This window comes from Haliaeetus leucocephalus, unplaced genomic scaffold (genome assembly GCF_000737465.1).
Source record: "Haliaeetus leucocephalus isolate CR32 unplaced genomic scaffold, Haliaeetus_leucocephalus-4.0 Scaffold228, whole genome shotgun sequence".
Classification (NCBI taxonomy): domain Eukaryota; kingdom Metazoa; phylum Chordata; class Aves; order Accipitriformes; family Accipitridae; genus Haliaeetus; species Haliaeetus leucocephalus.
In genome coordinates, this window is record NW_010972664.1 from 21,193,672 (window position 1) to 21,209,667 (window position 15,996).

Sequence of the window (15,996 nt, forward strand, 5' to 3'; positions counted from 1 at the left end):
AGGTGATGTGGTACAGTTTAGCTCTCTAACTGGACTGGAAATTCATCCCTTCTTTCCAGAGAAAAAGAACATAGCAAATCATAAGGCAGTCCTTTGGCTAGTTCTGCTTTGCTTCTCCTGGGTGGTGGTGTGGAAAGGCAGGAATGCTTCCTTTTCCATTTTTGAAAACTTAATCTTCAACATCTAAGAAAAAAACAGATACTAAGATTCAAGCCCACACCACTTCTCTCATCCTACAGTCTTCCCTGTTTTTCCGGCACTTCTAAAATACCACATTTCAATGCAGACCTCATAGGCTCTTTATTAAAAAAACTTCCTTACAATTTTTAGATTTCTTTTTATCTTTCCCAGGCATCCAATGGGCTTTTTCCTTCTACTACCGTCAACTCCAGACTAGAATACCCCTCAGCAAGAAAAAATGCTGCCAGCTGTGCTTCCTCTATTTAAAATAAGCCTTTATAAGCCTTCCCCCCTCCCCTGCCCACCATGGTCATGTTCCCTTTCCCACTACGCTCCATCATTCTTCCAAGTTGGTATCAGTCACACAATGCTAGGCCAGTAAAGTTCTCAAAGAGACGAATCACAATATAATGTAATTAATGCAACTTCCAAACTATCACTTTCTGGTCTTAAATTCACTGAGTTACTCTGATAAAGGTCACCACTGGAATAAATATCAAAAGAAAAATTGTTTATGTTCCCCCTTAATTTAATCCCTTTATTTATGGTTAACAGCTCTCTTGCACCTCCTTCAATAATAATTCTATCCCCTTAGTGTCTTGACCTGTTAAATTAATGTAGCTGACGGTCATTTTGCAAACTCAGATTCAGTCAAGCTACAAATAGCACTTCTCATGCATACAGTAATTTTCTCCATCAGCATCTCCTTATCATTAGATATTTGTCTCTAAAGACCCTCTAAAATCTCAGATAGAATCTAATTATACAGCCTTTCTCCCCATCTCTTAAAAAACATGGAAGTACATATTATTCTGACTCACCTTCCTTTCCCTAGAAATTAGAAGAATGGTATTCAGAAACAGCTGAGAAAAAGCTGGATGTGAGTTAGACTTTTTAATAGTTAGATGGATAATCTATACAAATCTCAGTCTCCAAAGAAATAATTAATTATTGTGTGGATATTTGTTGTGTTTTGGCAGGAGGAAGAGGAAACAGAACTGGCAGTGATCTGTCTGCAGAAGTTGATCCGAGGCAGGGCTATTCAGAACATGGTATTCTGTGTCTCTTTGTTGATGTCTGTCCAGAATGATGGTGGGAATGGTTGAAAGTGTGTTTGCAACCTTTCTTCCACAGCACCAGTCAAGGGTAATGAGGCTTCTGCAGCGTATCCTCCTGTATGTTATCTGGAGTCCTTCAAGGCTGAAGTCTTTGTTCTCCAGCCCAAATTTCTTACAGGAACTTCTAGGTTCCTACACATGTCTGTGAGCATCTCCCTGTTCCTGCCATCCCCTATACTCAGCTGTTTAATTAGACGTTTCATAGCAGAATTACTCAAATGGCGAATTCTAGACTAGATCTGGACCATGAGTACATTTTGCCTTGAAACCTCCCACATCCCAGCAGGGCAGCTTGTATTTCATACCATCTTTCCAGTTTCCTGTGAAGGTGAGCTGAACCTTAGATGAGAAACTGAAGCATACCACCATGATTTCCAGCAAGTGCAGGACCCATCATTCTGCTTTCAGTGGAGTAGAAGTGGGTCTAGGTAAAAATTGAATGGCCATGCCTCATGGGCTTTATATTAAGCAAGTCTATCACTTTTGATCAGACCAGTCCAGAAGGTTTGTTTTCATGCCTGCTGAGAATATAATTGATATTCTCTCTTGCACTAATTATTTAATGCCTGTGAAGTGTTCCCATGTGGGACCCTGACCTAAGCTTTAGCAACAATGCAATACTGTGAAAGTGGCTTGAGGTGGAACATAGACTTTCCAAGTCTTCTCCAGTTCTGTGGTGATCTATAAGAAGGATGTCTGATGCCATTGCAGGACTGTTGACTTCCACGTCATGAAATGTCCCATCATTTTAGGAATCTTCTTCTAACTTCTACTGGATCAGAAATACATGACTCGGTTGAAGAATGATTTGAGCAGGGTTGAGTGATCCTTTGTTGCTATTGGAAGCCCTGTTGGAAGAAAGGGGGAATGAAAATAAGACAGTGTCAGGGAAGGGCTGGGACACATAATCCCATAACAGGGACAGCAGCAGTTTTCAACAACCTCGCCACCAATTTATTCTTTGAGCTGTTGCTGGACTCCCACAAAATGAAGGTCAGAGAACAGTAGATGTTGAATGAGGAGACATCTAACCCTGGACTGAGGAAAAGGGGCAATGCTCACACTGGGACACTGAGGCTGATATAACAGGATATCCAGAAGGCTATTGCCCTTTTCACTTGACATTGGTGTTGCTGTTCTGCATTTCAGTGGTTTAAGTACTGGGTGAAGCTAAACAGAATAATAATAAAAAAAATTATAATAAAGTAGCAAGGGATCATCTATACGCCACAGCAGAAGGTCTCAACTTTCATCTTCTATGCAGGAGGGTTTAGGCAAGATTTACCTGACAGCTGTAGTGTTTGCCTAAATGTGGCCACAAATTCATTACAGAGAACTAGGTCTTGGAAACAGCTGACCTTGCAACTTGGAGAAAAAGGGTGTGCTCTGCTGGCAAAACATGTTGATCTATATTCTCCATTTAATATGCTTGGTTGTTTAACTTTATTTTAAAGATGTTTGAAGGGAAGGAGAAGCGGCTGGAACTGATCAGAGAGCTGCGCACGACTCACGCACTCCAGGAGGATGGACAGCTGCTTTTGAAGGCAGAGGAGCAAATGACACGGGCTCTACAGCAACAGCATGACTTGCAAATGCACAAGGTTTGCCTGTATAGATGGGAAGGCTGATTCACAACACTGTCCTGACCAGGCACTCTGTGCTTGCAGCACCACCAGCTCTCCTGCATTTAATTTCTTTATGTTTTCTATTATCCACAGCACAGAAAGCACCCCAAGTAACAAAAATGCTGTCCTAGCACAGGCCAAGCATTGAATGCCTGAGGGGCTAAAATTGCTCTCTCACTGCTGTGGGGGCTCTGGGGAATCTCAGAAACAGACTGAGGAGTCCTGACCACAGCTGCTACCCAGGCTGCACTTGCTTTGTTTGCAGACAGAGCGCTTATTTATATTTACAGGGCTTTGAACAAACTGCACTGTCAGACAAACCTCAGTTTTCCCACATTTCAAACCATTTGACTGGTGCTGTGACCTGGCATCGCAATACATGCTTGTCACTCACATCTGTCAGATGTTTTACTGAATGTGTGTTACTGCTCTGTCATTTCCCTGTTCCTTTCCTAGCTTGGCACCCTCTCAGGCTCCTCCTCGGGCATAAGACATCACAAAAGAAGCCAAAGCAGGATTACTTTGTAAATCTGGCTGGGCTTGAGACTTCTAGGACCTTAGCAATGGTGTCACAGTGTTGTACTTGCCACTGTTATGGAAAGCAGAGAAATTTTGGGCTCCATCCTCTGCCAAGGATCTAGCGAGAGCTGGGGATGCAGATTCCCATCCTATTTCTTTGCAGGGCCACAGCCTTCCAGAGCAAAGTGAATCAAATTGCAGATGCTGGTCTGAAATGGATCATAAATTTTGTCCAGACTTCACTGCATCATCTCAGATACACAGTATCTCCCACATTCCTGCAGGTTTTCCTATCATTTTTACTACTATTCTGTTTTTTCAGTGACCAGCTGTGAGGCAATTCTGCAGGTTCCAGATTATGATAACAGCATCCGCTGGCCAGCTGGCCTGGTGGAGATGGAACCAGACCACTGCTTCCTGCTGGGTGGGCAGCAACAAAATTTCCCCTCAGATCTCAGTAAAAATTGAACCGGGTGACTGTGTTTTACTGTTTATCATTTCCAGATGCTCCTTCATATACAGGGAGCCCAGGTGTGGAATGCAGGAATACAGAATTTTTCTACTGAGAAATTAAGAGACAAATAAAAGCCTTAGGCATTAGGAACTTGAAATGCTCCTCTTCTAGAAGCGCAGGTGAGAGTGAAGGAGGGCAGTTCAGACACCATAATGACATTCACAGAGAAGGAGAGAGAGCAAAGGTAAAGATGCTGACCTCTGATCTCCGAATTTCCTTTTGGGAGAGCCACTATCCCCCTCTGCTGGTATCTACCTCCTCTACTCTTGCATTGGTTTTTTTGTTATGTCTCTGAAGGCACACAGTCCAAGGCTCAGGTCTTCAAAAACTTTGAACTTTAAAACTCTCTGGAATGCATGTGCAGGAGTTTTCTATGTGTGTGGCTATTTTAGAAAGTCACTGATAACTCAAAGTTCTATAGTTCTTGGCAGTCGCAGGTTTTTTTCAGGTTTTTGACCTTTCCATTATAAAAAGAGGCATTTTTCAAAAAATGCTTCCTGCAGAAAGAGGATGGAAACTCTAGATAAAATGGTCAAAGATGAGGGGTTGAAAATTTCCAACCTCCTATATAACAAAAGTCTAAGACAAGAGTGTTCCTGCGTTGTTTTCCTCCATTTCACACCAGTTGTAGGCACAGCACCTGGAGCAGTAAAGAGGAAGCAGCACATTAGTTCCATGTTATCCCTCCCCGTGGGGTGGTGCAGTTACAGCATTGCTGTCCTCCATCTTAAACACCCATGGGCTAAGCACTGTCACTTCTATATGTGTGCAACACTGACAGTCCCACTTTCTTTGAAACACTGCATGAGCAAATGGCACAGCAGTATAAGAAAGCTGATTTGTTACTACTTGTCTGGGATATTTCAGCTCCATTTTGAGTTTTACGTTCAGGTCTACTCTGTTATTGTCTGTTTATTCCAACAGAAACACGGCATCCCAACCAGTTCCAGACATTCCCTCCTGCCAAGGACTGTGGCTTCATAGTCCATACTGGAGATAATGAACTTACCATAGATCTTGTCCCTTTCCAAAGTGCAATCACGCATACCCGACCCATGGAACGTGATGTGCTTGGAACAAGGAGTGAATGGCACAGTAATGCTGAACACCTGGAATTTAGTCTCAGCTCTGTCACAGACTTTCTGATTTTTCATTACCTGGAATTTTGAGGTCTTATTTGCACTTCTGAAAACTCAATATAATTACTGTTGATTTCAATTTGTTAGTGGTTAGTAATTTGTACAGTTTTAGGTAATAACTCAGTACCTAAAACTGTAGGGACTCATGGTTGCTGTATTGTCTCAGCAAGTTAGTCACTTTGGTCACATCATGAAAGTCCAGCCAAAGACATACCATTTCACTGAGGTGGCTTTGAACTGTAACAGACATTTTGTATCCTTAGGAGAGGATAGAAATGTGACTGTACTCACAATTGTGGTTTCCTAAATCTTTACTTAAGCTGCCTACTCATGAAGATTGAGGATTTACTTTCCAAATGCTAGAAAGAAGCTTCATTTGCAACTTTTAATCCTATTTTTCTGTTCTGGTGTAGGTAAGAAAGATGGAGGATATGCAGCTGAAGCTATTTCATTGTCACTTTCATACATCCCCTTTCCTGGTCTGGGCAGTGGAGCATTCCCCAGTAACAAGCAGATGGCCTCAGCAACTATTCTGATTATACTCACGGCCGCAAAAGCAGTTCATAATACCTGGAATATAGCGCGTCTAGTGCTCTATCTCCTCCCACCTACCCAAGCATAGGGGCTGCTTGTCCTAGTGTGACAGTGTCGGGACTGTTTCCACCCTGACTAGTTTCGCCATCTTTTAGCCTCTTCATGCCATCAGAGCCTATATATAGGAACATTACATTATACAGAATCCAGGCCAGCGCATGTAAAACAAGAAGAATGCAAAACTCCTAGGGATGTTGCAGAGTTGTTTCACATGCCTGTGGTAGTCCTAGGACTTTGAACAACATTCCTGGGGTTTGTAACACAATTCTTTGCCTTTTTTTTTTTTTAAAGCTATCATCAATGGAAAGCCACTTGGCCAGGGAAGAAGGAAGGGCACTGGCGAACATATTTGATTTCCTGTCCAAAGAGCTGGTGAGGCTGCAAGAAGAACGGAAGATCCACGCTTTTGTCATGCTGGCTGAGAGGCAGAGGCGGATGCGGGAAGCGGAGGAGAGTGGACGTCGTCAGGTGGAAGAGAGGCGGCGTCAGGAAGAAGATGAGATTTTCAGACAGGCAAGAGAGGGAGACTGGTGGGACTGTGGGCAGTTTGTAGGAACTGCCTACTTGTGGGAAGGTCCAGATGGAAGGAAAGTGCTTCAGCTCTGACTTCGGTTATGGCTAGTTTTGAAAATGAAGGGGAAGGCTTACTGAAGAGAGGGTGATTCCTTCCTAAAAGAGTCATGCCCATTAAATTAAGGATTATCTGAATACCTCTACAGACAGTCCTGTTAGGCATATCATGAATGGATGTAGGTTTCTAAATTTCTACAACAAACAGCCATGGAGAACAGATGTACCTAGATCATCTTTAAGAATAATGTTTCGTCAGCACTTGGTCTGTCCAGCAGAACTACTAGGTGCTCTCCCAGGAAGGATGCCTTTAAGCGAGGTTTTGGAAAGATTTTGGCTGCCAAAAGTGGACTGCAAATAACAAGAAGTACAAAAATTATTTTGAAGTAATGATAATGGATAACATAACCTCAAAATCCAGAAATAAAAATCCTGAATTATTACCATATTCCATAACTATTCTACAGTCCTATTCCTATTCCCTAGCTCCTGACTGTGTAAAGCATACTCCTCCCAGTTGAAGGGAATGAGTGGGAGCCTAATTGACTAAACCAATGATTTTCAAACTTTGTGGGAGGAGGTTAATGCCAAGAGAGTCTGGCATCATGTTTATTTTTCTTTTAATTTTAGCTTCTCCTCTTTTCTGCACCTTTGAGTGGGAAGCAAGGAGAGTCAAAGTGCCATAAGCTTATGCCCTTCAGACTAGCAGAAGGAAAACACCCATTTCTAGAATCTCTGCTGTACAACTATTATAAGGAAACTAATAATTTTATCTTGTTTTTATTCATGTTACTTTGACTGGCTTGATGGAACCTTTTCCTTCAGGATTTGCTTGAATGAAAGCTGATTAATCTACTGAAGTCAATACTGATGATTATTATTTGGCAGTTGTTGCTCAGGGGACTATGAGAACTGAGGATGCAACTGCCATTGCATTCACAGAACTAACCTGCTGCAGCAGAATTGGATCTGCGGATAAGTTTTTTTTCCACCGCCGGTTCTTTCCTGCACTTGTTTCTGTTCAATTAGTTCTCAGAAAAAATTGTCAGAAAATGAATTTTTACACAAGTTATTCTTCCCAGAAAGCACCTCTGAAACCAAATCTCAGGCTGGCCTGCCTGAAATTAAGAGTCTGGTGAAAGTCTGTTGTTCTTGCTTCTTTGGAAATCTGCTTCCACCATGTTCCTGGCACAGCAATAGGCAGCGGAACAATATCTTGGTGTTTTGTTCCAGGTGGTGAAAGTGCACCAGAGCACTATTGACTCCTACTTGGAAGACATTATCCTGAGTAGCATGGAGGACACAGCTGAAGAACAAGCCAGGGAAGAGATTCAGAGAATGGCTGTAGAAATCAATGACATTGCTTATGAAATGGAAAGTTGGTATGTTATTAAATGGCACATTAGAGGCTGTTTACAGCAGTTTAGAACCTGCCTGACCATCTGCATCTGTGGTTACATGTGTAATCTAAGACATGGGAAGGGCAGAGCAATGCTGTTCATGATCGCTTCAGTAGTGCAACTGCTGTATGGGAACCACACTTACTACCTGGTACACACATATAAATCCATCAGAGCCTTATTTCTATACAGCATGTGCCAGATTCCATTTGAAAATCACTTCTGAGATCTGTGAATCACCCTTTTTAGACTTCTCCATGCCAATGTGATGCTGTGACTGAGCCTTAAGTGAATCTGGGAACTGCCTAAAGCAATACCCATTCATACTGGTCTTTTCATTTATTTACACTACTACAGAAAATCCATTTGAAAGAGATGCTAAAAGATACAGCTATACAGCAGCCTTTCATTCTGGGGTGGCTGTTTTTTAAGAAACTGCCAATTTCCATGGGGGTCAGTCATATTGATGGCTGCCTGACAAGGCACTTTGAGTAGAGTAAGTTGTTGAGAACACCACAGTCTTGTGTTTGGCTGGGGCATCAGCAGTGAATACTTTTTAGGACCTGCCAAACCTCCAGTTCAGTTTCTATGCTCTTTTTTTGGAACCGAGCCATAAAAATCCCAATGACACAGTGACTCTCCTATGGTACAGCAGCTGTGTATTTTGTAACTAGATGAATACAACCAGAATGTTGAAATCCTTGGGGAGAATGAAGCGTAGATAATGCATGCAGCCCCTGGGCCAATTGGGAACCCACTAAACACTGGCATGGAAAAGAGCACAGGGACCAGCCAAATGCAGAGTCACAAAAGGGAAAAATTTAGCAAACTCAGCAATGGGCCAAAGACTAAATTGACAAAGATGCAAATCCTCAGAGGTATCTGCGTGTCTAACTCAGTTTGTCATCAGTGAGAACTGGGCTCCTAAATACCTTTGAGGATAAGGAGCCTAGGGTGATCTTCTCCCTGGAAATACTGCTTTCCAATGCAGTATTGAACACATTGGCAGTGCAAAGGGGAATAGTCACACTGTCACTTACTTGTAGGGTAAAGAGACCCAGCTGACAATTACTGCCATGAAAATACACTCCCTTGAAAATAGCACGAATATTTACAAGGGAGTCTTGTGTTTGCAGAGGTCATCTGGAAAGAAAATTAAAATACTAATACCACTCTGCATCTGTTCTGTAGTCGAACTCGCCTGCAGTCAGAAGAGATTGTAGCAGAGCTGGTTTATGATTTCCTGATTCCAGAAGCTGAGAAAATGTTTATCAGAGAAAAAGGTAAGGAGTCCAGTAACTTTATTCTCTTTGTGAACTGGTTCACCGTCCTTGCTCTAGCTCACTGAAAGGAAAGATGCAGTGCCAAGAGTTGTCTCAGTTCTCTGAGATTCCTCTTTTGCACTCTGCAGGTAGAAAGTTAAGCCCTCTGACCTTTTTTCACCAATTTCTCGTGAGCTTTAGTCTTTTAAAATGGTGGCCTGAATTCAGACCTGATGTAAATTTGGTGTATCTGCAACAATAAAACTACATGAAAAGAAGCAGCCCACTGCACCTTCAAAAACAAACTGGGAAAAGTCTTTAAGTAGCATGGCTGTGATTTGTGTATTATATGGCAATTTCTAAAAAACGTTTAAGTCTTTAACAGGCAGCTTACTTAAATACGTGCCATATGTGGAAAGAAGATTATATGCTTTCCTGTGCTTTCCCCCTCCCCCCCAACTGGTTGAGAGCTAGAAGCAAAGATAAGGTTTTAGGGTTGGCTGTAGTGGCACCCCATTTTAAGCAGATAAACTTGCAATTGTAAAGGATGCTTCTGTTTAGCCAAAATGGAATAGTATCTGTCAAAATACAGAGGGGAGGGCCCTGGAAACCTGTGTATTACATTGAGTATCATGAATTAATGGCTGTTCTTAGCTGGGATGTTTCCACTGACCAGCACACTCAGAAGACTGTGATGAAACCAGTCACCCACAGAAAGTGGATATAACCTAAGAAAAGCAATTGTATCACAATTGAGTCTGAAGTGGTCCTTCCGCGGTGTACTTCTCTGACTTGAGAACAAAGGCACTTCATTGATTTTTTTGTTGCTTTGTGAATGAAAACAGAAACCCTGCAAACACATTTTGTGGTCTCCGAATTGTGCAAACTTTTTTCTTCCTAGTTTGCATATTTGTCACAACAACAGTATCTACTCCGCAGCTGGCAATTCTACATAAGCTTAAATCAGCTCCCTTCTCCTTAGCCCTGCTTCTGCAAGCCTACCAAAGCAGGTGATGTAATTTTAGTCAATGAAGCCTGTAGCTCAGGCACTAACACACACAGGGTAGCCTGTCTCAGAAGGGAGAAGAGAAGAGAAGACCTGGAGATGGCCTAGGATTCTGGACATACAGAGGTACCATCAAGGAAGAAAATACATACTGAGCTTAAATCCAACAGCAGCTAACGAACAAAGCACCTCAGAAGCACTCTGAAGCAACGGAGGGAAAAAAGCTTCAAAATCTGTGATAGCTACAGTGGGTTTGCCTGGAAAGCAGAGCTAGACCCAGACAAAAATGAAAGTGGATGCTGGTGGAAGACCTAGAGCAATAGGTTATAAAGTACAAGAGCTCCTTCAAATGTGATCAGGTGAAATTTGCCACAATATTCTTGTGACAGCAGACATCAAAGGTCAGGAAGAGACCTGGCTCATACTCTCTTCTGCTGTTGCTGCATGAGGTGGAGAGGACTCCATACACTTAAGAGAGAGCTGAATTCTATCAAATGTATGCTCTGATGGACACACCCTGCCGTAAACCTCCTGCACAGCGATACCTTCAGGGAAGCAGAATCAGTAACTATTCCATGTAAATCCAAGGGAAATGGTATCAAAGAATGGCATTAGATCTCATGAGCCCATCACTGTATTGTGTTTCTGTGGCAGCTTTTAAAGCTTTCCCTATAGTGAGCCAGACTATTCATTATGAAACTGTGTTTTAGCAATCTGGCATATGCTTGAGCATACACCCTCCTTGAAACTAGCAGGAACTGATCTGAGAGTGGTTGTCTGGCCTGCCAGAGGAGTAAATCCATTTGTAGAACAAAGATTTGAGGGCCCCCAAGTTCAGTCTTTGCCTACGCTTTAGCTTCGCCTTAAACATCTCTATTTTGCCATTACCTAGTCTTTTCTTCTTTTCTTTTTTTTTTTCCTCCTCTTTTTGTCACATTCCTATGCATAAAAGCAGGGATTATGCAATATTGGCTCATCCTGAAACCCCTTTGCACCTCACTTCTGAACTCTCCCTCATTGGAAGTAGAAGTCAGTGTGCTGATATGAAAAAACTCGCTTTTAAAAGGACAATCACTCACCAATTTGAGCCTGCTTTCTTTTAGATGGAATTCACTGTGGGTGGAGGAGGGGACTGCAGCAATACCAGGAGAGTATTCCCAGTATGGTTGATGCAGTTCATGCATACACGATTGAAGCCAAAATGCCTTGGGTAGAGAAAGCTCTCCTGGGAATTGAGAGCTGGCTGGTGAAGGTCAGCTTTTCAAATGCAAGTGAGATCCAGTTGCATTCATTGTTGACAAAATGGACCTGGGAGATAGATAAACGTAAACAGGACGGGTTAGTAAAGTTGAGCGACCGAGTCAATGATAGTATGCAGAACTGTGTGACAGCAGGCAAGATGCCAGTGGTCAGATTCACAGTTAAAGTACCACTCAGCCTTACAACATAAACAGACCAAAGCAACAAGGAAGGCTTGGACTTCTGCAGGGAAGTGACATGATGAGAGCCATAACTCAGTCCTGCAACATTCCCCACACCCTCCTTACAAGCATGCAGTATTTCAATCTCCATGACTGTTTACCAGTGTCTTAAGTCTAGAGAGAGAAAGAGGGAACAAAGAATAGTGAAGAGCAATGAAGAGAATTGTAGGGTGAATGCTTTGGCTTAGGTAATTATTTCCCAAGAGGTAGGTTGGAAATATAGACAAATGAGATTGGATGAAAACTGTAAAACACAATAAAGAACAATCCTGCAGTAGCAGAGGGGAAGTGATAAGGTAGGTGATTGAATGTGTCTATACTGTCTCCAAGTCTTACTTGGAACTCAGTAAGAGTTTCTCAGTGCAGGCAAAATCGTAACACAGGAGAGGGCAGATTTCAGCTCCAGTCTTCCAGAGGCCTGCTGCAATTAACAGACACTGAAGTAGAGGTTATTTTAGAGCCTGATAACATATCCTGGGCAGTTATGCCCTAAGCTGGAAAGGAAAACACTTTGGCTGTCCTTCGCACCGTGGGGGCTAGTCTTCAAAGTGAAATGCAAAGTTGGTTGCTGCTATTAGGTGGCAGTAGAACGCTTTCAGCCAAAGTTAGAAGGGCGTGATTTTTTTTTCCTGAGATAGGCTTTTCCACAGCTGCAGGAAGGCTAAAAGCTATCCCTCCCTTCTCCCCTACAGAGAACGCTTTGCTGTACGTTTCCAAGTAAAAGGCTTACCTCTTTTTATGCGCAGTGAGGCAATCCCAAAGAAAACACATCTATGCTGCTCATCAGATCATCCACAGGGGCACAGAGAGGGTACTGGCTGATCTGGCACTACATCAGGAGACATCTGCCAGCAAGATAAAGGGAGATCCTCCTGCTGGGACAGCTAGCGCTGCTTTGAGTGGGACAGCTGCTGGACCAAGTGCAGCTGAGAGCGCTTGCTCTGCCCCCATTGCACACGAACTAGGTAAATTTCTGTGCGAAGAAAGCCCAGGAGAGACAGCAGTGAACCTTTCTGACGGATCGGAGAAGGATCCCACAGCCTCCTAGAGACAGAAGATGAGCCAGGTGAGTTTCCCTTCCCCTCTGTGATTTGAGCTCAGAGCATGATGAAGGAGAGGCAAGCACATTATATTTACTCTTTTCAGGGCACCCAGAATGGAAAATCCTCTCTGTCCCTTGGGCTGTCCTTCCTGCTGCCTGCCAGCAATGTTGTCCTGGAACCACTCTGTATACATTTTGGTGCAGCAGCCCCAGACCACCCCCTCCACCCCTTCCCCAACTAGCTTTGGGCCTCATTAACTAATTTTCCTCTTCTAGTTATTAAGAGAAGCTTGAGTGAGAAAGCAGCATTCCTTGTTTGTTTTCCAGGCACAGACCAATAAAGATCTGCACCTGGGCTTTTGATGGTATTTCCTTGGATCAATAACATTAAATGAAAAAATATTCCAGCAGTGGGAAATTTTGAGTTGAGACCATACACAGAGTCTTTTCTCAAGCGTGTCCCACTGATTTCCTCAGTGGAGTAAGGCAGAGCGGCTTCCTGCATTAGCACTGCTATTAATAAAGCATTGAAGTTGAATGAAAACGGTCAGCTCTTGCATCATCTTTTCACATAATTAGTCCTTGCATAAAGAACAGGCGCCCTTGACCTCAGCAGAGTGGTTCCTGCCAACCAGGCAGTGTCTGGCACTAATAACTAAGGCTAGGTGATAGCAGAATGACGTGGCAGGGGCTGATGGAGCTTGTGCAAAGAACCCATTAGCCAGTGCTTACGGCTTTTCCAGAAATGTCACTCTTTGGGCTGACCTCTTCTTGCTTTTTATCATCCCAAAGGAGAACAATTCTGGAAAGAATCTTATTTTTCTTAGAACAGTGTTAGTCACTCTGGCTTTCCAGCTCCAGGGGGCTTACCCAGAAAGGATGCTGGCTTTGCCTTGTTTGCAAGCACGGGGGTGCTCCAGCTCAGGATGTCAGAAATCAGCAGGCTGCAGACAGGCGCAGTGCATCTGATCAGAGAGCTGTCAGGGACTTGCTCAGCTCTCCAGCACTCACCTGTCAAAATTCCTGAAGTCTGTGGGTTTAGCATCTGAAAGGTACATTTACGCCGATACCAACATCAAACGCACCAGCTTTTGGAGGAGCAGGCGCAGCCACACCCAAAATGCTTACTCATGGATGGCTACAACTTATGCGACAAATAGCAGTATTAGCTCTCAGTGCTAACGTGATAATGGGCTAATCTCTGTGTACTTCCATCATTTCTGTGTAACTGATAGCCTGTTCTTTGTGCTGGGTCTATAAAGCTTCAGATACGGTCCAGCTAACTAATCCTGAACATGGTGCTGCTCCTTCAAAACACAAACCAGCAGCTGATGAAAAATTCAGGCTCATGAGTGCATTCCTGGAAAAATTTTGCATCAGGTTTCTGTTTTATGGATTGGGCTGGGGGGGGGAGTGGCAGGGAGGAGAGAGGAGGAAAAAAGTCTGAATACCCTCATATTCTGCTGAGCTGTACATCAGAACTGGAGAGAGGAAACAAGGGCTGCACCAAGAAACCACTGCTGGTCTCCAGGTCACTGAACCGGGGTCACCAGGTGACTGGTGGGGTCAGGCAGCCTCTGCAAGTACTGCAAAATCTGGCAGGAGTCAGAGATGGGTGATGAGTTTTGGTTAGGACTCTGTGAGGATGATCCCATTAGGGTTTGGGGATTTGGAAAAATTCTCATTGCGTACATAGCTAGTCAGAAAAAGGGAAGGTAGCAAATGCAAAAACATAGAAAGAAACACTCTTCACAGTGTGGGAGGAGAAGCTGTGCAGGGATCAGCTCTTTTGCCTCAGGCCACCTTGGACAAATTTAGCCTGGTTGAAAGAGGGGGGGGATAACATGAATCACAAGATCCTATGTAATGAGACATGGAAAACTTGATGCAGCATAACAGTAGAACAGGAAGACCGACCCATTGAGGCATTTACTGTATTTCTGAGATGGTAGGTTGAAATAAACATTCTCCATGTGGCTTGTTGTGCAATTTGACGTGGTTTTAAAAAGATAAGAAGTGTTCCAACAGGTGTGGGAATGGACGTAGGTTGCAGCACTCCGGTCTTCTGCCGGGATACAGCCCTCTGCGTGACAACGAGGGGGCAGAGGACTCCAGATGCTATGCACAGCCTGAGCTATAAATGTCTTGGCTTCTGTTATGATTTAAGGGACACCGTTGGGATAAAGCCATCTTTTCCACATGACATTGCCTAGCATGTAAACTGATGGCCACGGCAGGATTCCTGCAGGAAACTCTGCTCTAGAAACTGCTTTCAGTTGTCACATGCGGGCTTTTTTTCAAGCTTTGCAGAATGTGCTTTGAGAAAGAAAACGAGCACAGTGAGAGGGAATTGGGATCATAAATCAACAGCAGAAGAATGCACCATTCCCTCTCCTAGCAGGAGCCAGAACAACCCTGGGGAGGAGCCCATACCCGAAACAAACAGAGCAGATGCCTCCAGGGCTGCACCAATACAGTGGAAACACTGGGGAAATTTTTCCCGCTTTTCTTTCACCAGCTGCCCGCTGGGAGGGAGCCTGGCTGTGCTGCTCTGCCGGCTTCTGCATCCTGACAGGTGGGAGAGACGGGCTGAACCAAACGAGCCTCTGGGGTCACTGCGCTGTGAGAAGGCTGAAAAATCGGTCTCTTTGCGGTAAACGAATGAACGCAAATTGTCTCAAGTCTTCCCTGCTGATACAGCTCTTGCAGTGTGGAAGGAGGAGATCCTATCGCAATACCTACAGTTCAGCAAAAAGGACTTTTGGTAGGACAACTGGAAGCCAATGCACCTTTTCCACTGCGCGCTTACTATATCTATGTTTTAGTCAACATAAAAACACAACGAACCCATGCTCTCCCATCTCTCCTGCCTCCCTTAAAAGCAAGATGACCATCGCAAAAGTTGCTGCTGTAGACCTGGCTGTTCCTGCCGCTTTCTGAGCGCTGCTGTTCCCTCTGCTCCCGGTCTCATGAGCGCACAGGACCTGCCCGCTACTTTGTTGGGCTCAGTTCAGACCCCAACACAACTTTGGTGGGGGAATAATCCTCCAAGTATGGTCCTCACATGCCAAAGGCTTTTAACGAGGTCCAATTGCACTGATACTAACTTTCCCTCCTCCCAGTCCTGTCTCCCTGCTTCTACCAAAATCCTGTTCATGCAGCTTTTCCTGCGTTTTTCTGACTGGTGAGTCAGTATCTTCTCGGCATCCACCAGCATCCTCACCTCAGTGTTCTCCAGAGTCGGGCCTGGGCTTGGAAGAGGAGCTGTTGTTTCACATGCGTGCCCGCCATCCCACCAGAGAGGCAGGAATTGTTTTGAACACCTGCCAAAACCAACTCCCCGAGACGTAACGCGTACACCTAGACTAGTAAATTCAATTTGCCTGGGACCACTCTGGACCGAGGCCCCCACCTCTCCTCACAACCACTGCCGGGAGCAGAACTGGCAGGGAAAGCATCTCAACAGATGCTGTTTGCACAGGAGAGACAGTCCCAGCGGGCCGATAGGAAGGGTGTACGCTGAAACCTGGGCAGGAGAGGCAGCTC

General features: G+C 44.1%; 1 protein-coding gene across 1 annotated transcript in view; it reads left to right on the forward strand.

Annotated features, from left to right (window-relative positions):
* MAATS1 (MYCBP-associated, testis expressed 1) overlaps positions 1–12,456 on the forward strand; it is a 30,295-nt gene extending 17,839 nt beyond the window's left edge. Inside the window, exons 11-16 of the mRNA XM_010567461.1 lie at positions 1,161–1,232; positions 2,753–2,899; positions 5,981–6,202; positions 7,493–7,641; positions 8,851–8,942; positions 12,155–12,456. Of these exons, the coding sequence (XP_010565763.1) occupies positions 1,161–1,232; positions 2,753–2,899; positions 5,981–6,202; positions 7,493–7,641; positions 8,851–8,942; positions 12,155–12,456 (984 nt within the window). The remainder of the gene's footprint in view (positions 1–1,160; positions 1,233–2,752; positions 2,900–5,980; positions 6,203–7,492; positions 7,642–8,850; positions 8,943–12,154) is intronic.
* Positions 12,457–15,996: the final 3,540 nt, after the last annotated feature.